Here is a 26,070-nt window from a genome sequence, read left to right as displayed (position 1 = left end):
AGAGGCTTAGTTGAAGTCCAGTTAACATTTTGGCGACAGGCTCCGTCTGTGTCTGCGTCTGCGTCTGCGTCGACGTCGCCGTCGCAGTCTGCGTCTGACAATGCAACAGGCAAGTACAGGGTACAGTAAAGCCCGATAAGTATGTACAATTAATAAATCATTATAGAAAAACAAATGTCAAAAGCTGCACAAAAAATGGCACAGATATCGATTTACCCAAAAATATAAAAGAAAACTATAAAATACCGCCAATGTGACGGAGTCGAACTCGAACTCGGACTCAGAGCTGCGACAGTCGGCGCCAAGCAATCCATCAATTTGTGCAGCGCCAATTACGCCTGTTACTGTTACTCGTCACTTCTCCAACCCGAGTTGGACACGGCCAGCTGCCACTGGGAGTTACAACAACTTTCAAAGTCGCTTTGTAACGAGGTGTCAGCCACATGGCTGGCGCCCCCATCTCCCATCCGCCATCCCCCCCACCCGCTGGCGTCATCAGTTTGGTCACTTTTTGTGGAGCAATTGTAATGGACTTAGACGAAATATCAGTCGATTGTCGCCTGACCATTGACGCCTTTTAAAGTACCCATCAAATCCATATGTCATACTTCCGACGGCGTCAATAGCATTCATTAGCCAGTCATTAATGAGTTGGCTTACCAAGGTGTAACTAGTGTGTTATACATTATACATTATATATTATAATTACAACTATAATTTGATTAACATACTGGACGAGCCTTCAAACTCTTGAGAGAGGACTATGCGATTCAAATTGTACAAAGCTTCTTTTATTTAATGACAAAACAATCAGTTGAAATCAAACTTTAAGCAATCTGTTTTGATTAGACAGCTAAACTAATTAGCTTAAATATAAATTCAGGATTAAGAAATAAAGTAAGGATGTATTTACAATCACATAAGGAAGATAACATATTGTTACTCATGAGTATATCCAAATAGTTTATGATTCAACTACTAATGTATCTTTAAACGAATTGAAACCAGTGATTTTATTTAACATGAACTCTTTTTTAGATATGATACATTCATTAAAATACTAAGACCATTAATACTTATCTAAGTCAAGCACCGCACAGCCTTTCAAATTTCTCTGTGGAGAACGTTGCTCTTTTTGAAAGTTTAACGATATATCCTTCTATTCGCAATTTGTAGTAAATTAAAAACCAAGCAGTGGAAAATTCTCTTCATTGATCATTAACTTTAAGAAATCTGTGAAATTTTCCTTATTTCAATTTTATATTTATTATACATTAACATGCACACTATAAAACCACGAGTAGGCAATCTAATTACTAATTCAGTTTTATACCCCTCCTTACTTATCAAGCACTTATCAATATTTACTTAAATAACCTCAACTTTCAATAGCCTATATTACTACTCGAAATTAATTGTCTGATATAAGTATATACTATGCATATTATTTAAGTAATTTAATTCAATACATTAATTAGTATTGTTAACAACCGTGGAGAGCACATTTAACCTAATATAGTTGTCAACTCGAAAATAAATTCGAATTTAATTTGTTTAAACAAAGTGGAATGAGGACACTTCGAAGATTGCATAACATATTAGATTGAAGTTAATATGATGAAATCTTTTTATGTTTGTGTAGGTCTTTAAAGAAATTGAATGTTTTTACGACCGACTGAACTGAATGCTCCACATTTGTGCAACTATAATGTGACATTATAGCTGTCTGATCTTCTCGATTTCAACGTACTTTGTACCCGAAGCAAAAATTCGGATAAATGACAAGTTTCATCAAGTAATTTAACACTGAGGAGACAAAAATTCATGTAAAAAATGAGGACAGACAGACTATTATATATCGACACAGCTAGTGAAGTTGATGAAGAATATATATACTTTATAGGATCAGATACGTCTCCATCAATGTGTTACAATCCTTACGACAAAATTATAATCTCATTTCTTTAAAGGCCCAGTTTTCCCACAAAAGATAGATAACATACAAATATCAGTAGGTGAAATACGGCCACTTGCCATGTGGGACACTGGACAGGAGTAGTTGTGAATGCCTGGAAGCTGAAAATAAAAACATACACATCCTGTTACTATTAATTGCTGCTGTCCAAAAATATAACAAATCACCTTGGAGCGGTGGGCAAAGACCCAAAAGGACGAGACTGTGCAACTCAACTCAAAGTAAGTTGTTGGGCATGTTGAAGTGAGCAGAGGGATGTGGATTGTGCTTAGGTTTGGGAATGGGATTGGGTTTGGGCACGGCCTGCAAACCACCAACTACGAATACACGACAAAAACTTGTGAAAATGTCAATCAACTTGTACAAAAAAACCGAAAAGGAGACAAAAAAAACCAACTAAAACACAAAAGTTTTCCAAACAGACAGACAGACAGACGGGTGGAACAGACAGGCAGCCAAAGATGATGCATTGTGCGTGAAAGGTGCAATGCCGGTTCGGAGCATAAAGATATCTGAATGTTGTATCTCTATCTGGACAGTGTGACAGAGTCGTAGGGGGCGCCTACGAATTGCATCCCACTGAGTCAGACCAAAAGTCACTGTCGGAACGGGACGAGACGCGACAAGACGAGACGAGACGAGACGGCGATTTAAATTCCACAGCAGCCATTCGTACATACATAGATGGGCCTGTCAAATGTGGAAAGTATGATGACGATTGACAGCTGCACAGCCGGCACAGCCCAGTCGAGCTTCGGTGACCAATTTTGGCCACTACCTGCACTGCCAATTCATTTGGGAGTTGGCCCATGTAGGTGCGAAAATACAAATAACAAAACGTGTCGAAAGTATCTAAGTAACACAAAAAAAAAAAACAGCCAACAACAAAAACTCTTTCTACATAGGTATGAATGTCGGTACATATATACTTATGTACGTGTGTAGCTACCAGAGTTAAATAAGACATGAACATGGGCGTAACTCTAATATCAGCATTTGCCCTGGGACCAGCAAAAAACTAAATGAAAACAGCAACTGCCAAAACCGGTAATGACTAACCCCCGTACCGGAGTCCACTGATAAGAGAACTCCCTGCCTGCAGACCTCTCATAATGGTAGCGAGCGAGATGGCACTACACCACAGCTACCCATTTTACCATGGCCAGGTCGCAGTCAGTGGAAGCGAGATGGCAGCTCTTAGATGGTCGGGGCGTGGCCTGCCGACACTCAGTCGTCTGTGTGTGTTGCTGGGTTGGCTGCCGCCCGTCCAGCAATCAGTCACGACTTGGTTAGCGCGCATGCAGCACGAAGTTCGAGAACCGTCGCGTGGTAAAAACAGAAACCGTCGGAACGGCAACTGAAACTGAAACTGTTATGGCGTGTTCCTCTTAACTGTTTATGTTAGTGTGCCAAAGTGTTTTTGAAATCATTTGAAATTCAAATATATATATATTTGTGCTGAAGCACTGCCAAAGTGTTTACACATTCGGGAAATTCTTATTTTGCAAAAAGTTAGTTTTGTGTTCTAGACCAAAATAGTATTGCCTAAAGCATTTATTACCTTAAGCATCACAATGAAAATGTAGCCTAAAATATTTAAGATTTCGCCCATTTTAAGACAAAGCTAAAAGTCCAAAGTATTCGTCATTATTTTCATTACATTTATTATATATATTACCACCATTAAATTCTGTTTTACTTTCAATAATCTATATAAAAAAGCCTTCAATAGTATTGCTTGTTACCTTTTGATATTTTAAACAACGATTTTAATTTGAATAATCTTAAAATGGACTTAAATTTTTTAGGGCAATGCCAAATTAAACACCATTTTATTTTCGACAAAACTTCAGGAAATTTCTCACTTGTTTTAGGCAATACAATTTTTGTGAGTTGAGTTTGGCTTACAATATGATGGACGTTAGCAGCATGTACGGCAACCATCCGCATCATCATCCACATGCCACGGCCACCGCCTACGACGGCTTTAACAGCAACTATTTTCCCTCCCCGACCCACCATCACCAGCAACAGCAATTGCAGCAGCAACACCAGCAGCAGCAGTTGCAACAGCAAGTGCAGCAACATCAGCAACTGGCATATAATGGCTACGACAGCAACTCACCCAATTACTATCAGCAGCAGCAGCAGTTGACGCCACCTCCTCCACAGCTCCAGCTGCAACATTCACTTGCCCAGCAGCAACAGCAACAACAACAACAGCAGCAGCAGCAGCAACTCTATCCGCACTCGCATCTCTTCAGTCCGAGTGCAGCGGAATATGGCATTACCACCACAGCGGCGGGAGCGGCGGCAAATAACACTCCACTGCATCCAACTAGCCACTCGCCCGCCGACTCCTACTATGAGACGGACTCTGTACACTCCTACTATGCCACTGCCGCCGTGGCAACGGTGCCGCCACCCGAAAACAATTCTCCGGTAACAGCAGCCAATGCAACGCAACAGCAACAGCAACAACAGCAGCAGCAACAGCAGCAGGGAATGGAGGCGCATGCGCCCATTATCAGTTCCGAGAATGGCATGATGTATACCAATTTGGATTGCTTGTACTCGCCCAGTGTGGCACAGCAGACGCAGGCGCAGACGCTGCCACATGGCTATGCTGGCCAGATGGAGGAGAAGTATGCGGCGGTGCTGCATGCTGGATACGCGGCACCGCCACCGGGCCTGCTGCTTGAGGATCCGGATCAAATGATGCAGCTGGCTGCCGGGCAACAACAGTCACCGCCACAAATGTGGCACCACCATCAGCATATGAGCAGCGGCTATCCAATTGACGCGGGCATTGCCATGGACTATCCCCATGCCCATTTACATCACAGTCTAGGTCATGGCCATTTGGCCAGTCTGACAACCAGCGCCCAGCAGCAGCAACAGCAGGCACAGCAGCAGCAGCAACAACAGCAGCAACAACAACAGCCAGCCAGCTCGCAGGCTCAAGTGGTGCCACAGCATTCGATATCACCCAATGGTGCGGGCAACTGCATAACCATGGCCAGGAATCAGCGCGGTGGCGTCACATCACCAGGTAGCTCCACCTCATCGTCCACAACGTCTGCGTCCGCAGCGAACTCCGCGCACCAAGCAAACTCACAACCAAAATCGCCAAATCACGCGCCCAACATTCCAACATACAAATGGATGCAACTTAAGCGGAATGTTCCCAAGCCACAAGGTAAGCTTGCCCCTAAGCTAAGATATTGTTTCATGCCTGCCAGGTTACAAATCATGAGTATTTATTTATGAAGGAAATTGCCTAAGCAATTTAAAAAAATTTTGATTTATGAAAACATGTTCATAAATGAAAAAAAATGTGTTTTCAGATTATATTTGTAATTAGCCCCAACAAATTATTATTTCACGAATTCGAAAAAAAACCTAGTAAAAAGCGTATTTTTGATGTTGAGTAAAGCTTTGTCGAAATGCAGTACAGCAGAATTTAATTACACAGTAATTTTTTTATGTCTTTTAATCTGTCTAGATATTAGAATTTAGGTACTGGCTATAATCCAAAAAGATATAACGCCGCTTTTAGATAAGGCAAATAAGTACGCTGACCTTTCAACTAGACCATTAATCATCTTGACACCTTTTTTCGTTTTCCTTTAATGCTAATTTTCCTTTAATGCTAATAAGGCGACTTCAGAATTTTATGAATATATGTAGCCAGTGCCTTGGTAATTATTAAATACTATTGCTAATTGCCATCTCAGCTTTCACATAGGCCCATTAGCTCGAGTCAATTTAAATGCGGCTATCAATAGATCACAGCTAAGAAATTGAATATATTAAACCAGTTGGACAACTCATGTATAAATAGGTGTATATAGTATTACATACTTGTGGGCACCACACGAAAGGGTAAAAACAAATCCAAAATCCAAGTTAAATAAAATGCAAAATCAAAAAACGATGACTTTCAAAACTGATTGACAGTCGAGATATATCCACGAAACAACCAAGTGCGTCAGACGTCCAACCGAGGGCATGTCACCTAAAAATAAGAATGTCTCTTCAAATGCCTGCCGGTCTCTCATATTTTCTGCCGTTTCCTTCTGCCTTGGCATATTTCTTGCATATTTCAGATAATTTTGTCAATGCTGTGCAGTCAGTCAGGTTGTCACTTGTCACTGCGCCGAGCAGTTTTGTATCTTGGAATTAGCCAGCTCAGAAAAAACGCAACGATGATAAACTGAAATTCATGATAAATTGTGCGTTGTTGTTGAACGTTTGCCATCGTATACTTATGGCTGTGAAATTTAAATTACATAATTAATACGAGTATATACATGTGTCGAACTTTGGTTTGCAGAGAGCTTAAGATATTATGATTACTAGAGGATCCAAACTAAATATTCCGATTGAGTGTTACCACTCAGAAACTTACTTTCAGTTTTATTTGGTATACTTTTGTCAACTCATTACGACCATTCTTGTAATTTATCAAGACATTTAGTTATAAATCACCCAGTGTAAATCTGCTATCAAATATGATCTACATCTAAGGAAAGTGATTGATTTATATCACACATAACTAGACGGAGTGCCAGTGCCTTCTCCAGAATGTCTCTGAACCTGTTGGCCAATTTGATGTGACAGTCGCATTTGACTTCCAGACATCGAAACTAGTTAAAGCACTTTACCTGTTGCGACAGCATCCCGACTTCAATCAGATATCAGTTCGAGCGCTCCTACCACTTACAGCTCGAACGTAATCCCTTTGCTACACCAATAATCATACAAATATTTGCTTATTAATGCTGAAAAGTGTCATTTACATGCATCGTTTTCAATTAAACGACGCCAGAGATCCCCACGCGCCGCACCCAAAAAGCCCATGACAATGACGTGTGCAAGTGGAACCCGCTCCACGTCCGAACCCAAATCCGAACCGGGCGCTTAAACGTCTCGCGAGCAGCGCAGCCGTGCAGCAAGTCAAACAAACAATTAAAGCGTGCAACAGCAAATGAAAGAAGAGAAAAGAAAATGAAAAATCATAATAATATAAAATAAGTATGAAAGAAATGCAGCTCAAGAATGAAGTGAACCTACTCACATGGCAGTTGTCGCTGTTTCTCGTGCTGGTGCTGGTGCTGGGACTGAAGCTGGTGCTGTTGCTGTTGCTGGATGCCGATCTGGAAGTCAAGTTGACTGTCAGAAAAAATGATTATTTAAATAAAGAGTTCTTGTTTGAGCCCCGCTGCAACCGAACTGTCACTGAGTCCCAACCTCGAGACCTGCGCGAGAGAGAGCGAGGCAAGGAGGAGGAAACGAGGTCTCACTGTATGGTCTCGGTCTCGGTCTCGATCTCGATCACAGCATCGGTCTCTGGCTGTGCGCGCACATGCTTGCTCCACTCCATCTGTCATGTCATCCATTTTCAGCCAGGGGAAACAGCATAATCAGCAATCGTGGTTATAAATGGTAGCATTCGACATATTGGCATTCACGCACAGCAGAAGCTCGCCGCAGCAAAATACCAGCAATATAAAATGCCTACCTACAGACCTACTCGTATTCACATTCACATCCACATTCATATTCATATTCATATTCACTGCATTCAATTCAATGATCTCTAATGTGTTAATCAGCATTTTTCAATAACCCGACCATATCACAATCACCAAGAAACTTGTGTGTGTGTGGTGGTGGTAGGGGAAATGACTGGTAGAAAATGGAAAAGCTCTCCAGCTGCTACCTTCGTGGCAATTCGTTCTTGCCCAGCAAGAGATTAATGGAAATTTTTCAGGGGATTTGCCAATGACAATTTGGCTAGGAATTTTTGTCAATCGACAGAAAATTGGCAGTAGACAGAGAGCTCAAATTGGAGATATGGATCGGTTGCATACTGCGATGAGTAACTAGAGGAGTGCATAAGCCACTTATTGAATGCAGTAGCTAATCACTTCTAAGGTTCAAGTTAAAAATAATTATTAACTAAATTAATTAAAATAATTAATAATTAATAATTAATTAATTAAATTTATCCACTTTGCTTTGAAAATTTTATGTATCTTTGGACGGATAGACTGACTTTTTGTGAATGTAATATGATTTATGATAACGTATTTTATTCAATTCTCAAAGTTCTTAAATAACGCACTGTTGGCAGTGTCTTAATGTGCCAATATTTTGTCAGGCTTAGTTTACTTCAACTTTATTTTACTCCGCCCCCATGCTCAATTCCCATTGATTTAGAGTTTTCTCACCCATTTTATGAGTGCACTTATCTTATAGTCGTCTAGCCCTAAATCATATTAAACACAATGTGAGTATTTGTTAACATTTATTGGTCTTTTTATGGGCGCTCATAATTGAAAACTGTCCACTGGCATAACAATTTAATTACTATCCCGAGTTGTAGTTTGTGCCTCGTTTGCAGTCTCGTTCAGCGCCAGTTTGGGTTCGTGTTTTATTGTTTTTTAAACGATCTACCACTTTGTCGCGGCATTTCCCCTTTGGGGCACTGGACAGGGAGATGGGCCAGGCACGCAAACTGTGCCATTCGAAATTATGAAATATGAATAGAGCTGACAAAAGTGAACGAAAACGAAACCAAACACGAAAATTAACATAACTGTCGGACCGACCACTAACTAACTAACTGGAAAACTTTAGGCCAGAGTTCGTCGCGTAAGTAGTGAAAGGTGCTAAGAACAGGGGGCACGAGGGAGAGTGCTCGGAGGTGTGGTTCGAAGTGGTTCGTTCGGTTGCCTTGTAGCTCGCTGTGGCGTATTCAACATTTATTTGATGTGATGTTTTGATATTTCTTGACACCAACACGCGACGGCGACGCAGCAACGAATGTGAATGTGCCACAGTGAAATGAATTAATTACGTGCATTTCGAAACAAAACACAAAATGAAAATGGAAAAAAACAAAAACAAAAAATACAACCGAAAACAAAAAACCAAAAAAAAAAGGCAGACTATTTAAACGAAATGATATTGTGGATAGAAAAGTGACCACCAGGAATTTGAGATAAGATCAAACGCTTGACCAAACCAAGCCGAACCAAACCGAGCCGAGTCCAGACAGCCAACTGCGACCCGCCCGCCTGTCTGTCACCGTACGTCAAAATGGTTAGTTGGATCGGTCTCCGAATTGGCCTCAGACCTGGGGAGCTACCAAAAAAAAAACAAACAAAACAAAAAAACGAACTACAAAATATGTACGGCATGTGTCGTGACAAATTTTGTTCATTCGCGCGCATTGGGCTAGCATTTTTGAAAGCGTATTATTAAATTTCTTCGGCTGCCGCGCAAAGAGGTAAGGAGTGTGTGTGGGGGGGAGTAAGGGTTGAGGGGTCAGCACGGTGTGCACCTTCAACTTCTTGGCAGTACCAACGGGGCTTAACTCTCTTCAGATTGGATTACTGAATCGATTTGTAAACTGATAAACGCCACAGTACTTACATTAATTACCACTTAAGAGTGCTACTATCAGTACCTGAAGCCGAAGCCAAATCCAAACCTCTGATTGACTCTCTCTCTCTCTCTCTCTCTCTCGCTTCAAATTCTCTTGCTGTGGCAACGTGCTTGAGACACTTACACACCTCAAATGTCAGCTCTCATAAAAGTTTTGGAGATCAGGCGACATGAGAAGCGCATTAGCGGACTGCGTGACAGGCGGAGACAAGCCAGCAACAGAAATCCGCGACCGGGCTGCGCCCTTGAAAGAAGACGGCAAGCAGGCTGACAGTATCAGTCTCAGTCCCAGTCCCAGTCCCAGTCTCAGTCCCAGTCCCAGTCTCAGTCCCTGTTCCAGTTCCAATTCGTGCTCCAGTGTCCATTTATTTAGTGTGGCCCACCCGTTTGCCTGCATTAAAGGATACTCGAGGGTGCGCTTGTCTTGTTATGTAATATTACCCAAAAAAAAAAAAAAAGACGAAAACCGAAAGAAAACAGCAAAATAGTCATCCAGTGGCCTGTCGCCAGTTGATTTTGCTGCTAGCTGTTTGCCTTTTGGACATTTCGTGCAAACATTGCGCCAAACGAGGATATCTTATCTTTTGTTTGCATTCGCATAAGGTTCCTAGCCGTGGCGTCTGCCCGGCTGCCTTTAATACTCTTCAAGTGTATAATTTACTAAATTATATAAGTATCCAATTACGTGCCGCACACACAAACACAAATATGCTTACTGTACACAAACACACACACAAACACACACACACAGTTGACCTGATAAAAGCGCTTCAATATCTGCTTAACAAAGTTGCACAAAATCATGACACAGAAACTTGCGAAAAATTGAGTATACTATATAGTACATATATACATATATTTATATATATATGCAAATGTCTGATTATCGATCAATAGACACAGATAAGGAACGACCTCACATAGTGCACGACTAATTAAATTATATATAAACACATAGTCTTCAATCTAAAATTGATTTGCGTGCACAGATATAGTTATAGATAGTTTGCATTATAATAGTTAATTTACCTTACAACAACAATTGGGAATTACATGTTATTGCTTAACCTTTTTTAAATGTTTATCGCTATATCTTTGAGTATCCAAATTTTAATGAAATACATTAAGCATTGCGATCACTTAACGCCATCCAACAATTCAACACTTAATACAGATTGGAATCGGTTAACGTCAAACATCCGCCACATAGCTCTCAATACAGATGGGAAGGTCTGTAAAGTTATGAAATGCCTTTGAACCTGTGCCCATGCATGGTTTCCACTGCCACTGCCACTGGGCTTTGTTATTTCATATCTTGTAGCCATACATATCCAAATGGCATTTCGATGTAACGCAAAGACACAAAAAAAAAAGCAAAGCCCAAAATTTACAAATCAAACAAAAACAAAATACTTTTCGCTACTATAATGAATCATTGGACGAAACAAACAGTAGTCGGCTAACAATTTAAGCTGCTCATATTTCGATTATGCGCGGCTATAGACAATAGACAACTGGTTCGGCAATACTCAGACTCAGTAGATAGTGCAACAAGAACAATACGAGTACCGGCAACATTTGCTCTCCAATGTTGCGGCGCTCTTTGAATGAGGTGGTCGAGTGTACGGGTGTACGATTGTATGGGTCTACGGGTCTCTGGCTCTCCAAAGCACACGCATTTAGCCAATGATCTGCAAATCAAAGGTGCCGCGCCGCCCCATTGGACATGTCTCCTCTGAGCCCGGAGCTCTACAATTGTCTCTCGTTAGGCGCGCCAACATGTGAAGGTGATTTCATGCCCAAGTTCCCAAAATTCCCAACCACATTCATAGGCATTTATTAGCTATGACCCATTCGAGAGCGGTACACGTTGTGTTGTGTGTGGTGTGTTGTGTGTCGTGGGTTGTGCTGTGTCGAACGGCAGCAAACGGTTTCAGCAGATAAAAGTTAAACGAAAGCTGTCAATTTGAAGTTTCTTTGTTTGGATTTTATCATTGTTTGGCTATTTTGGTTTCGATTTATATATAAGTGTATATATATATATACTCGTATATATACATTGTGAAATGGCGATATCGAACGCATTACATTAGTGTCACCATGATCAGTACTTGTAGCAGTACCAGTAACCCCGTCCGATAAGAACAATGGACACCGCTTGACGCCGGAGAGCTTTAAAGTGGACATTCTAGTGGGCTAGTCGTATTAAGACTGTACGCTTGAACTTCAACTTGCGTTGCGACATCCACTTTGGATGTGGAACTAATTGATGGATGTATCTGCTGGTGCTACAAACATTGGCCCACCTGTCTGCTAACGTCATTATAGTATTAACCAAACGACACCATACTGGCTTAGTTAGACATTCAAGATTTAAATTTCGGTAAAGATCGATCTGAGGTCATTGTTTTCATAAAGCGCATTCATGGCAAGCACTTGGCTTTAATAATTTGATTTATTTTTGGTATACCAAGTACGGTGCTATAAACACTCTGAATTAGACACGTGTGTGTCTACTATCTTAAGACACTTTAATGTAGAATGTAATCTTTCAATCTTCAATATTTCAACTTACTTTTATAATGTGAATCAATTTTAGACCTATCTAGACACAGCCTTAAATTCAAATCTATTATGACGCTACCCTTTAATTGGAATTTCGACGACCTTAAACTGATAATCGTCACATAGAAACGGATACAAATAATATTTGATTCAAGTACTTTTTTTGCCAGCCTGATAGTACCCAAATATTTTAGATTATAGTTAAGTATTTATTTATTTATATATTTCATTAGAAAGTTGCTTGCATTTGCTATATTAAGAACTGACTAAGTTAACAGACAGTTGTGGAATCTTTAGAGTTGCGTATAATGTGAATGTGTTGCGTAAATGTGTGTGTGTGTGTGTGTGTGTGTGTATGCTTGTGGCACATCTGCTTGGCATATATGCGAGTGTGTGTTGTGTTAATTCAATTCAATGGTAGAAAAAAGTAAAATCTTAATTCGAATAATACATTCTGACAACATGACGGATCACCAACGAAAATGCAGAGCCACACACACACACACACACGCACACACATACACACACACGCACGAGCACACATACAAATGGCATAGTAGATGTCCATAGTTTCCCTTTTGTTATGCTTTATGTACTTAGATACATATATATGTACGTTCTCATGTATATAAGTATTTTGCCACACAGCCATGTGCGACTCTGCTAAGAGCTCTATAGAAATAAGGGTGTTCGATAAAAGCCAAGAAAAAATGGCTGCCAATGCCAAATGTGGGTTGACAAGTATGTAGTAGTAGTAGTAGTAGGTATGTCTGCGTATATGTGTGTGTGTGTGTGTGTGTGTGCGTGCCAATGGCTGACAGTCAACACTTTCAGTGCTCCAAATTGAAATCCACTTGACACGCTTTGCCCGCACGCTCCTTTTTTTGCGCCTGCTGCCAGCGTCTTTGACGATTTAATTCAATTAATGCCGCATTCGTGTAAGCTTTTGGCATACGACGAAAATTGATGCACACATTTATATATACACTCAAAATATGTATACATATATATATATATGGGATGTCTATAAGTATTTGCAAATTAAAATGTCAACAAAACAAATTTGAAAACATTTGCGACTCAAGTGCGCCGCCATCGATGAAGACGAAGACGACACAATTCTAGACTCTGTCTCCGCGTCTTCGTGCTCGTCCTTTGGCACTTTGTTGCGGGGTTTTACAATTTTCGACAATGATGCTAATGTCATCATCAATCTTCGTGCGAAATTTCAGCAAGGCAGCAAACACACTGAGAGCGACAGAGAGACAGAGAGAGAGAGAGAGAGAGAGAGGGAGAGAGTAAAAGTAAGAGGCAGAGTGGCAGATACGGGTGGCAAGCTGTCTAAAATTGTCGCCTCCAATATTAGCCAATGTTGGAAGCCGCTGGCATAGGCCGACATTTTCGGTATTCCTGCTCAACATTTTTCATTAGACAAATTATAAAATTTAGCTGACTTTGTGGCGGGTGTTCAACTTGATGGAGAGGGGCTGGTGCTGCACTAGGTCGGGGGACTGCTGTTGCTGCCGACAAGTGGCATTAGCCATACTGGCAGCTTGACTTGTTTACAAGAGATAATTTCAATATAATAAATCATTTCGCTTGTGTGTACGAGCATTTTCTTAAAAAATATATCGAATCTAGTAAATGCAGCGCCCAAATCGCGACCGCTTTTCATAAGCAGAACACTTTTGTTGGCCTTGGATTTGGACTGTCAACCCAAAAGAGTTACGAGCCTACCTAGACTCAAATTTTCAATTTGCTTAAAAAAAACCTCTATGACTCATTAAAACGTCACAAATCGAACTGAATTTAATGCTGCATGACAATTGGTTTAAGTTTAATCTACATCAAGGATTATTGCCAAGAATTGATGATTCACTTTTGCTCTTTATCGTGATTCATATTTAACAAGTGTTAGTTTTTAATTAATTAGTTTATTAGGTTTTGTCAGATATTTACCCTTACTTGTTATATACCATCCCAAACGATTCTGGCATACTGAGAAACATTGTCAATTTTATATCAATGTGGAGTACGAATTGTATTTATATTTGAGTACCCATTTTCTGAAATAAATACTCAAACATATTGCTGCAATCTGATCATTTCAATATATATGTAGTTCAAATTATTTCTACCTAGCACAAATTGTCTATCTATTGTGATACACATGTCAATTGGTTGATAATTCACAAACACACATGGACATCATCTTATCAATGGGACAAACCAAATAGCATTCCGATTCTTGGCTACTGGAATTCAATTCTGTTAATCTAGAAAAAACAGTAGCCAAAATATTGCTATTAACGCTTGTACAATGGTAAATATATACATATCTGTAGATCTGTGTAAATATTTAGATTTCGCTTTGGTTTTTGTGTAACGGGGACAACATTTTGAAAAGGAAAACACACACAACATACACACGAGCAAGACAAACACGGAAAGTCGAAGATGTTTGATAAAAAACAGAATGTAAAACTTCTTCCGGTGCGACAGACGGCAGACTTTTAATAGGCTCAAATATTTAAGAGAGGCGCCATTTGGAAACCGTAAAAGAAAATCCTCCGGTTGAGATTATACTTGAGCATTTGTCTCATATGAAACTCAAGCCTTTTGTTAACCAATTTTCACGTGTGTCCATAATGTAACGCATCGTGACTAATAAGCCACGGGGTGTCCATACAGCCAAACAACTTTCAATTAATGTGAAAAACTTTTGGGTATACCTATGTACATTTATGTAAAAAAAAATACCTAAATAAAAGGTAGATTTGATACAAGTACATTTTGTGCATTTCATGTTCCAAAAACTGAAACTGCATCATTGCATGACATGTGGAAAGTTCAAGTTGACAGGCGGCCAATAAAACTGACAGCATAAATGGATTGGATTAGTCAGTTTCGTGAGTTTTAGTCAAGTCAGCAAATGCATTGAAATGACCAAATGAGAACACATTTTCCAAAAAACAAGAATGTTGCACACCCCCGCAGCCAAAACTGTCACTGTCCCAAAAAGGGGTTAAATGCTAGATAAGTCAATTAGTCCTGCTAGCCAGCACGTTTTTGTATACCCTGCCTGGAGGCATCATAAGTTTATCATAAAACAGAAAAATCTTTTGTGATTTTGACTAAACTCGGTACTGAATAAAATTCAACATGCCTTAGCAAGTTTGACTACCCATGAAAACTATCGTCCAAGAATATTGTGTATTAACAATTTTTGAAATCTTGACAAATTTTAATGTTTGGTTTTTAACACCAATCTCTACTAATTGACAAGATTTATAAACAAAGTTGTTTAAGTATCGAACAAATTATATTGAGATTTGCTACAGTAAGAGTATTAAGCCTTCGAATGACCTCTTTCATATTTGTACACAGTTTTGCTGTTTGACTGACCTCTTGCTTATTTGTCCAGTGGTCAGCTTGCCCTGGGACAGAATTTGACCATCTGCTGACTTGGTAAATAGACGTGCTATCAGCGCATATTGCGAAATGCTGAATGTCCAAATGTCAAATTAGTTAGGCCTGCAGTTTTGATTTAAGCCCAACAGCAGCAGGCCATTTGCCGAGGTGATCAATCACATCGTCACCGAAATACATATTACTTAGATCAAAGCCCGATCGTCCAAAATTGTTGTCTCCGTTATGCCATTTATGGTTGTGATTAGGCCGACGCTGGCTGGCATTGTTGTCGTCTCCGGCTGTTTAAGCAACAATTAAAACAATTTACTTTTAATTGCAATATAATTTTCTATTTGCACTCGAATTAAAGCATATTATCAACAGAGCAACCAGACACCAAACACCACTGCCCAGCACTCATCGGAAGCTCGTGCAGTGCCCGACGTCTGCCCACTTAATCGCCTTTGGCCTCGCCAACTCTTCAGCCCTCCCTCCACCCCTCACAGTAATGCGTGCCCAGAGACCATGCGTCGTCGCTGGTAACTTGTGTGGGGAGTGGTTATTGGGGGGATCTGTGTAAAGTGCCACTGGCGCCTACATATCATAGCATTGATAATATCGTACCAAAATGGCCGCCAATTGTTGAGTCACATTCTTTGTTTTGACTATGCAAAAATAGAAATGCCAGTTTGCGTTTGAGTTTTCCAAATAGATGTTTTACCCAGCAAACCCATTCAACTAATTAACAAGAGGATTGCTTTACAAAACATGCTTAATCGCAGCAATTGTAATTAAGCTAAAATACCCAGAAAACCCATAATGTTATAAAAGTAAGAAGTAGTCTTTGCCAAGAATTATTATTATTATTTATATAATAAACTCTAATAGGACGGCATAATGGAAGGGACAGATAGTCCGATTATATCCCACATATATTCTGCATATCACAGTTGGGCTCAATGAGTTAACCCAGTTGTGATAACAAATCCCAAGAGATGCACACATAACACTTGAGACATTCATTCACTTTCTTTTCACACGAGAACTTATCCAAGTTATGCAAAAGTCAACAATAGGAAGAACGGCGTTAAACCTGCAATTGTAATTAACGCTAGCAGCGATGTTATCAAATTACATTGACTTCTGTTGCCATCTAAACGATGGTGTTTCCCCCCCGTGGCACCCACGCACCCTCGCCCGCACACGTGCAACCCGAACCCAAGCTACTGCTGCTACTGCTGCTGCTGCTGGCTGGCACTGCTGCAACTTCTGCTCTTGTTTACATTGATTGTCAGCAGTGTCACTTAAGCGCCATGCCACCATGCCACCATGCCACCATGGCACCATGGCGCTTAACAGACGCTCAACTGCTCGCTAGCAGCGCCTTCACCCCCCCTCTAAGGCAAACAAACATTGTGCACAGTTTGCTGCCAGCGGAATGGCCTTGTGCATGTGCACAGGGTGAGTCTGGGTATAGCATACTGAATACATATACAGTTACCCGTAGATTTCTCCTACTTACACTGTCAACAGCAGTAGGTATCGCTGGCGGAGACGGCAGCCGCGGCGTCGGCGTCGGCGTCACGTCACCGAGTTGCGTGCATTCAAGTGGAAGCGATCCGCCGATAATGCTCTCTAAAACTAATATTATAAAGTAGATATCGTTTGGCGCCGGACGCGGACGCCAGTAAAAGGCGACAGTGCCGCCAACTGGCCGCGACATGTTTGACATGCCGAGCGACACCAAGCCGCAGCGCCCAGTTGCAGCTCCATTTCCCATGCCCGTAACCCATACCCAATGCACAATACCCAATACCCATTACCCATTACCCATTACCCAAATGCCGGGGCATTGATAACCGGAATGCGACGCTCAGTCGCTGCTATTTGTTTGCTGGAAAATTCAAATGTAGCTCAAGCCATTCACAACATAATCCTTGGGCTTGTTTTCTTAGATATTCCGGTATTTGTGTGTGTTTCTCTCTGTGTGTGTGTGTGTGTGAGTGGGTGTGTGTGCATTACGATAGGAGTTTTGAGTTGGACTTGGATTTTCAACTTCAGCGGCTTATAACCAACCATCCAAGTCAGCTGCTACTGTGCAAATTGAGCCGCAGTGGCCACCATCTGAATCCGCCAATTGACTTCTCTTTTGCCGGGGGTGTCATAAATTCATCATTCATTCGCGTGCTCGTGTGGACGGCATATATATGTTTGTATAATATATATATATTTTGTTATTATTTATGATATCGCCCATTTGATTTATTGTAGCCAGCCACCAATTGCCTAAAACCCAGTCGAATGCAGAAAACAAAAACGGGACTACTTACGATCGTAATACTTAATATTGTTGTTCATACTTAGGGGTATTAGTTGAGGCTCATTCAGCTGCCGGTCACCTTTTAACTTGCAGGCTAATCGGCCGTCCAATAATAATGAACACTTATGTGTCTTTATTGCTACTTAATGCTTATTAATTGATTTATGCGAATGAAACACTCATTTCGATTTATGATTGTGTGAAAAGGTTTTTTTACGAGCCCCAATTGCTCTCATTGGTGCATATACAGAATAAATCGTTCCCTTTGCCCGATTATCCCAAATGAGTATCATTAATATGAATAAAATGATTTCAAAGTTATCGCGAATTATATTTGAATTTATATTTATTATTTATATTTATATTTCTTTAAATTATTTTCGCTTAACGTTCTACTGATTTCATAAGAATTTTTAAAATGTGAATGTAATTATGTCGAAACTTATTTAAACATCTATTTTAGTTTATTAAGGATTAGGAATTTTCTATAACTCAATCAGTTCATGGGAAAACTATAATACGATAATATATTTAACATTTGTTTTATTTTAAGCCCATTGCAAACAATTTATTTTCGAAAGCTTACTTATATTCTTATTATTACTTATTTTATTATTGTTATTAGGAACTAGTTAAAGTTCTTAGACCTTTTCCAGTTGAATGGCAACAACAATTATATGCTCATTTTCTTTAAATAAAATTCTATTGATATCAGTTTTTAACACGTCTTATATATTTCCTAAAAAAATAACCAACTAGTCAAACACAAATAAATAAGGAACATAATTCTTGTTGCCACCCACAATTATGATTCGATTTTGTCTAAGAAAAAGTCAAACCCGCTGTCAGGATAATCCCAATATTTTCAAACAAACCTATTAGGCACATTAAATCCTTCTATGGAAAAGGCACAGATTATTTTCATCATCGTCGGCTTTAGCCACGGGGCGCATGTCAAATTATGAATAAATGCAAAATCACGCAAAGAGCAAAAGTCAAAGGCACGTCCCAAAAAACAAAAACAAAATAATAATAATAACAACAGCATCACACACACACACACAGGCAAGAACACACAGCTCAATGCCCAAAATGATTATGGTTAGGGCTCGAGATCGGACAGAGAGAGTGAGGGTCTCCGTCTCTCACACTGATTAGCTGCGACAGCTAGAGATCATCGCCAGGGGATCACTCCAGCTCAAGCAAAGCGAACGCACAAAACCACAACAAATGCCAAGGCAACTGAATGACGATTTCTTTCTTTCTTTCTTCTCATTCCTCTCTGGCCCTCTCTGACCCGCTCCCGCCTCCTTGCAGCACCGAAACTACCTGCCAACATCAACAACATGCACGATTACCAGCTCAATGGTCACCTGGACATGTGCCGCGGCAGCAACGTTGGCGGCAGCGCCGCCGTCTTGCCCATCCAGAATCCCCTGCTGATGTCTAACAATGCGAGCGCGGGCAGCGCATCCAGCGGCCTGGGCGTGGGCCTATCCAGCGGCAACGGTAGTGCTAGTGGTGGTGGTGGTGCTGCCAGTAGTTCCGTTGGCCTCGGCAGCTGCTCTCTCTCCTCCACGAACAACTCGGGACGCACTAACTTCACCAACAAGCAGCTGACCGAACTGGAAAAGGAGTTCCACTTTAATCGCTACTTGACTCGCGCTCGCCGCATCGAGATTGCCAACACACTTCAACTAAACGAGACGCAGGTGGGTCAAATAACCGAAGAAAAAAATATCTTAATTTAATTTAAACTAAAAGCGACATAAGATTATTTATGCAAAACAGAAAAGAACATAATTAATTAATCAAACGAGTGCAAGGGTATAAACAAATGGAGGCAGGTGTTGGCCGCTTCATGAGACTTGACATAATTATAAGAAATTCCTAGTCTTCGACAAATGTGCTCATTTAAGAAATCACATGAAGACTATGTGTCCAAAAGTGCTTTCTTTTGAAAATCTGTTCAATTTTCTGGCCAATTATTGATTTTGGCGAGTTCCAACTAAAATCATTTTACCATATTTAAATGTAGTATTGATCTATACGCTGACACATAATAAAAAAAACGAATTTTCTTTTGGAAAATCGGTTAGGTTTTGTGATAGTTATGGCTGAGAAAAGATTTATGATCTCTTAGGATATAACTTTGATTCAGCTTCAAATTTATCTAAAATCTCTATTCAAATTAGATTTGCATAATCTAAACTTTTTATCAATGAATTTAAATGAAATTTGAAGCCAACTAATGTTTCTTTTCCACTTGCCACACAGGTCAAAATATGGTTTCAGAATCGTCGCATGAAGCAGAAGAAGCGAGTCAAAGAAGGTCTCATTCCGGCGGACATTCTTACGCAGCACAGCGCACCCGTGATAAATGAAAAGCAGTCCCAGCAGCAGCAGCAGCAACAGCCCCAACAACAACAACAACAGCAGCATCAGCAGCAGCAACAAAAGCTGGCCGAGCTGAGCGCTCCTGAATTGGCCAGCAATGAACTGCCAGCAACAGCAGCAGCACCAGCAACAACAGCAGCCAAACAGAGTTGAACAATTTGCAATGTGGCTGTTGTTTTTGTTGCTGTTGTTGTGGTGGTTGTTGCCGTTGTTGTTCTTCTTATTGTTGTTGTTGTTTATTCTTTGTTGTTATTATTATTATTATTATTGCTGTTGTGTGAAATTGCCAAATGTCGACCGCATTTTGTTGTGATAAATAATTAGAAAAAGGCAAAAAATTAAAAAAGAAAAATAATAATCATAATACCCAATAAAATAAATAAATTATGTCATACTTGTAGAAAAATGTGCATACTGAAAAACCTTAAATCTAAAATCTAAACCATCGTTAGTATTTTGTACAAAACTTAAAATCAAATGCTAGCATCTGTCGAGTCAAGAAAACTTATATGATGTTTTTGCCAAGGGGCTGTAAATATTAAGCAAAAAGGAAAATGAAAAACTTACCATTGATGCTGCAGCTGAAATTTAGACTAGAATTAACTAAACTCAGGGTTATATATACTACTTTCATACTGTATCACGCAAAGCAATTGATTTTCAACTAAATAAATGCAAAATGTAAAATTCAAAAGAAATGTTAAACTAAATCAAAATCTATATGAAATCAATGATTACTTCATAATCCCAATAGCATTGTAATGTCCTCGTACTCCTAATCGATGTAGTATAAAAATTGTTCGACTCTAAGCAAGGCCTTCTACGATACAAGAACCAGAGTTATTTGTTTTGTGTTTGAACAAATTGGTATTCAATCTTGATGTATGTACTATTATATATATATATATATATATATATATATATATTTATATATATAAATATATTTAATCTAGTCCTAATTATAATATAATTATAACTGTACAACACAAAACAGATACAAATAAATAATATAATTTGAAAATTATTGAGTTTTTATTACATTTTTGTTAACTGATTTTAAGCAATATAAAGTGTTTTAAATGGTCGAAGCCGTCAAAAAAAAAGAATAAGCTTTCAGGAGCAGACTCCAGCCTCTTCAAACTCATAATATTGATGCGTTAATTGGTAAATTAATATTTTAAGTCTTAGAAAAAGAATTAAATATACATGTTAGTAATCAAGAAAAATTGTTTGCTGCAAAATGTTTCGATTTCCTCACATTTCGGAATTTGAAATTTAAATTTCCAATGCCACAGGCCGTGTATGTAGATTTAAATCTTATCAATATAGTTTTGATGAATTAGGGGATTACAAAAAATGGTATCATAGTGGTTCGTTATATCACATGTGTACAAAATTAAAATAATTTTTTTTTTTTGGGGATTTGCCGCTGGTCTGCTTTGATATTTTGACTAATTTGCAAATGGGAAAAACAACGAGCAAAATTCATCAAATGCCTTCATCAAAGTCGGTTTGCATAAGTGATAGATATGATTTTAAGACCACTTTAAAAATGGCTGATTCATGCAACGAACTCTATTAAGCAATCAATGAATTTTACATACCAATATTAAATGTATAAAAATTACATACATATATGAAAAGTGTATGTGTCAGTTAATAATAATTGTAAAAGTAGTAAACACAATCACTTGGTTAAATATTTATACTCTTAAATGACAATCTTTTAATAAATGAAGAAGGATTTTCTATTTAAATATTGATTGTATACACACTGAATTTAATCGAATATACTATCGATACAGTAATCGATAATTTGAAAATCGAGTTTCGCAGGGCAGCAAGGGCTTATTTGCTGATTTAGTTTTTTTTCGATTTGCAACTACGGTCACACTCTGTAGAGAGTAAGCTAAAGTTTTAAATTATCAAACTCAAAATGTGGGTAAATCAACATTTACGAATGTCTTTGACGCCATTGCAGAAAATTCCGGCAATTATCAAATATGGCTTTATTAACACAAAGTTTGGGCGAATATTAATTGGGCTAACGCCAATTCAAAAGGCCGGCAAAAGCTGCGACGCAATTTGCCTGTTGAATTTCGTGCAAAATGACGACGATGAATCTTTCGAAGAAATGCGTCAACGCTGGCCAAAAGCTGAACTCAAACAGGATGCAGTGGCCATTGAAATGTGCAGCAAGGTGGTATTTGACGAAAAGGAAAATGCCGCTGTTATTGATATAGCCATTCGGGGAACAGATCTTCAGTTGTCTGTTTGGAATGAACTGGTCAAGTTGAAGTCTGGATCGACATGCACCTACTCAGAGCTGGCCGAACTTGTGGATCGACCCAAAGCCGTACGGGCTGTGGCCAGTGCCGTGGCAAGGAACCCTGTGACGATACTAATACCCTGTCATCGCATTGTCTCCAAAAATGGTGCATTAAAATACCACTGGGGCGCAGAGCTGAAGAGCGCGCTTTTGGATTATGAAGCATTCACATAAATACGGAACTTGATTCATTTGGATAATATACGTATTTAAAAATTCTTTTTTATTGAAATTCAACTCTGGACTCTTTTAATTTGAACCTAATGTGTTGTTATTCTTTGTGTGGGGGGTGTGTCTTATAAAAACAAATTACAAAATGCACATCAAATTGGATACACGTAGATCAACTGAAATGCAAACAGGCTCGAGATTGTGCAACATCTTCTTCATCCTTGGCATCACATTGCCCGCAGATCCTACTTAAATTGTAACTAGCTTATGTACGGAGTGCTACTATTCTCGATGCAGCAGCACGAATATTGCCAGAATCGAAAGTATAGCCCACTGCAAAAATCAAAATAACAAACATTAGTTGATTTAACATATAGCTTGCCTCATTTTCTACTTACCTTAACTTTCGGGTATTCGTTCATGAAAATTGTGATGATTCCCACGTAGGGCAGGAACCCTCTGGCACGACCCACAATATCTCTTTTAGTGAGCCACAGCTGGCCCGGCGCATACAGTCCTCGGTCATCGACGTTGTTGTTGTCGCCCTTTGTCAGAAACTTGACGGTGCCGTCTTCCCTGTTATATTTATGCGCAATTACTAATTGTTTAAATGAGAACCACACAAACAATTGAATCATACTTTTCGTGCAGTTTGATGACACGATGCACAATGGGTATGTCGCGTCCCTCCACCTTGAAGACCACAATCTCGCCCACACGCACCGGCTCCTCCTTGTAGTTGGTAAGGAAGAGGAGGTCGCCGCGATGAAATGCCGGCTCCATGCTGCCACTCAGCACAACAACAATTGGGGATTCGCTGCCGGTCACTACCATCAATCCCTTCCATATCATCAGCGCCGAGGAGACAATCATCGCAAAGCTCAGCACCTGGTACAGTGACTGAAATGGATTCAAATTTAGTAACGCGAGCTTGGCTTGTAGGCGGCGCCTGCTGCTATCTACCTGACGCTTGTTCATTCGATTGAAGTCGCCCAGCATTTCATCCACTTGCAACATACTGGCCAAGCCCATGGTTGCAATTTGGTATTTGCTTTACGCTTTCTTAAGAACAACAAATGATCAATTCTTTGTCGCAAAAAGATTTTTCACTGTAAGTTCCACGAAGGCAAAAAAATTACAGGTTGTATATCGCCGGACATACGACGCGTTAGTCCGACACGTCAGTAGGGATAACAGTGTGACCGCGTCAATAAGCTACTAAAATCCCACAATTAGTCCCAATAAATACGTGAAACGCACTCAAACGCACTATCGAGTACAAATGCACGTTTATCAAAGCAGCTGTGATGTTATGGTTCGTTTATTGAATTCAAATTTATTAGCGGTCCTTACTTAAAATTAGCTCATCTTTTTTTATTAAACCATAGTGGCGACTATTGCGCATGAGCAAAGCAAAAATTTAAGTTTATACACAAAACTTCAAAGATAGAATCGACAATATTAACGACAACAATTTAGGGAGCTATGTTAATACCAATTTGGGCCAATGTTAAAGTTTAAGGGTGCCCAAAGCCGATAAAAAAAAAGCAAAGCTGAAGCACAGCAACACTGCTTTTCACGATATTTTGAAATCCATATTCGTACATCGGTGTGCCCGGTTTGCACGCATTCTTCGCATATTTCACGGCATTATAAAAAAATTATAGCAAGAATGGGTGATAAACTGTTGGACACAACACAAATTATAAATGGCTTGGCTGTGATGATATCATTTTTCGTCGGTTACAAATATGCCCTAAAGCGTGGCGAGGCTTGCGCAAAAATTGACGACACACCGTCAACAGCGGGTCACGAAGAAGAAGGAGCAGCTGCCCCAATAGCCGACAAGGTGCAAATAAAGACTAGCAATAGCAATATATAGTTTTACATATATGTCATGTGTATATATAAAACGTGCGTATTTACAGACCGTCATGGGCTTTAACGACAACTATAAAATGGTGCTGGTCGTGCGCAACGACCTCAAAATGGGCAAGGGGAAGATAGCTGCCCAGTGCTCCCATGGAGCCGTTGGGGCATACCAAAGAGCTGTGACCCGCACACCACGCCTGCTGCGTGCCTGGGAGAACTGCGGCTGTGCCAAGATCGCTGTGCGCGTCGAAAACGAAGCCGAACTGATGGTAATCAAACGGGCGGCGGAACAATCCCATTTGAACACGTGCCTCATACGCGACGCTGGACGCACCCAGATCGAGCCCAATTCAAAGACTGTGCTGGCAGTGGGTCCCGCTGCTGCTGTCGACATCGATCGCATCACTGGCCATTTGAAGCTATTGTAAGGTTTAATAATCCATCAGCCGCGATGCCCCTTGCCTGCCTGCCCAGCTGAACTAGCGTGCAGAGCAGGCTGATTGGAATACCCTCAATTCTCAATACAATGTGGGGAGCATGTGGTGTGCAAATCAACCACCACACTGACTGTGACATGCAAGTTAATTTAGGATCTACTACTTTATTGCGTTTATTGTAAAACTGAGCGATTACTACATATTAAATTCCTAGTGGTGAAGCTGTCTCTTTCTTAACTGAAATCCTTGTTCAAATCTTGTTACTGATGCTGTTGACTCTTTTTCGCCTCGGCACAATCGTCTATAACAGTCCTTGGTATCTCATGCCACTTCTCGGGTATGACTTTCAACAACTCCTCCCTCACATCGCCCTGTATGACAATCTCATTGTCACCGGTCACCGAACAGCCGCAGGCAAATTTACTCCCAAAGAACTTGGCCGCTGCCCGCAAATCGATCTTGTATGCAGCCAGGCCGGCCACAATGGTCACCCGTTTGTTCTTGCTGCGAGTCATGCAGGAGAGGCAAATTGGTTTGGGTGCTGCATCATCATCGACGCAGTTACCCTTCTTGATGCGCAGCATTCCCTTGCCGCCACGCTTCTGCCTCTTCTTGTCCGCATCCAGGCCAGAGGCAGTTGCTGCCTCCGTTTCCCTAAGCATCAGTTTCTCATATTCTTCGGGGCAGTTTCTTGCCAGCCACTCTTTGCACTTGTCATACTCGGAATAGAACTCACAATACTCGATGGGCATGGAACAGTGTCCGCAATACTTGACGACAATGGGGTATTTGTTGTTGGTGTCCAATGACTCAACGCACTCGCCCATTTGGCTTTAGGTTTTTTTTTTGTTCTCATAAATGTAATTTTCAACCGAACGATTTTTAACGTTTAGAATTTGATACATATAAACAAGGCTTGCCTCGAAAAATAAGCGCCTTTCGAATAATAAATATTTACTTCCATCGGTAGTAACACAAAGGCATTTTTATATTGCAATTTGTGCAGCAACAACAACAACAATAAACAAAGAGATTGATTAATAAGCTAAAATTTGTTAGGCTCCCAGGCAATAAGATAAATATCACATTTCAATGCTGATCGCAAAAATAAAAAGCAATTCTTAAATTCAAATAGTAT

General features: G+C 40.0%; 5 protein-coding genes across 5 annotated transcripts; 3 read left to right on the top strand and 2 right to left on the bottom strand.

Moving 5' to 3' along the window:
• Positions 1–3,395: 3,395 nt before the first annotated feature.
• On the top strand, positions 3,396–20,902 carry LOC6564148 (homeotic protein labial). The gene is made up of 5 exons (XM_001990637.3): positions 3,396–3,486; positions 3,850–5,174; positions 19,044–19,438; positions 20,004–20,266; positions 20,878–20,902. The coding sequence occupies exons 2-5, from the start codon at positions 3,887–3,889 to the stop codon at positions 20,900–20,902; spliced, it is 1,971 nt and encodes a 656-aa protein (XP_001990673.2). The 5' UTR covers positions 3,396–3,486; positions 3,850–3,886.
• Positions 20,903–22,059: 1,157 nt separating this feature from the next.
• On the top strand, positions 22,060–22,689 carry LOC122322525 (methylated-DNA--protein-cysteine methyltransferase, inducible). Its single transcript, XM_043215143.1, has one exon. It carries the CDS (start codon positions 22,060–22,062, stop codon positions 22,624–22,626), a length of 567 nt encoding a protein of 188 aa, XP_043071078.1. The 3' UTR covers positions 22,627–22,689.
• On the bottom strand, positions 22,655–23,856 carry LOC6564150 (signal peptidase complex catalytic subunit SEC11A). Its single transcript, XM_001990639.3, has 4 exons — positions 23,587–23,856; positions 23,264–23,523; positions 23,022–23,199; positions 22,655–22,956 (listed from the first exon to the last, which is right to left on the bottom strand). The coding sequence occupies exons 1-4, from the start codon at positions 23,653–23,655 to the stop codon at positions 22,906–22,908; spliced, it is 558 nt and encodes a 185-aa protein (XP_001990675.1). The 5' UTR covers positions 23,656–23,856; the 3' UTR covers positions 22,655–22,905.
• A 364-nt stretch (positions 23,857–24,220) lies between these two features.
• Positions 24,221–25,175, top strand: LOC6564151 (probable peptidyl-tRNA hydrolase 2). Its single transcript, XM_001990640.3, has 2 exons — positions 24,221–24,472; positions 24,552–25,175. Exons 1-2 carry the CDS (start codon positions 24,296–24,298, stop codon positions 24,921–24,923), a joined length of 549 nt encoding a protein of 182 aa, XP_001990676.1. The 5' UTR covers positions 24,221–24,295; the 3' UTR covers positions 24,924–25,175.
• On the bottom strand, positions 25,077–25,759 carry LOC6563195 (density-regulated protein homolog). Its single transcript, XM_001990641.3, has one exon. The coding sequence runs from the start codon at positions 25,757–25,759 to the stop codon at positions 25,193–25,195; it is 567 nt and encodes a 188-aa protein (XP_001990677.1). The 3' UTR covers positions 25,077–25,192.
• Positions 25,760–26,070: the final 311 nt, after the last annotated feature.

Source organism: Drosophila grimshawi, unplaced genomic scaffold, assembly GCF_018153295.1.
Source record: "Drosophila grimshawi isolate 15287-2541.00 unplaced genomic scaffold, ASM1815329v1 contig_311, whole genome shotgun sequence".
Taxonomy (NCBI): Eukaryota; Metazoa; Arthropoda; class Insecta; order Diptera; family Drosophilidae; genus Drosophila; species Drosophila grimshawi.
The sequence above is the reverse complement of the archived record's forward strand: the minus strand, read 5'-3'. Positions and strand labels throughout refer to the sequence as shown.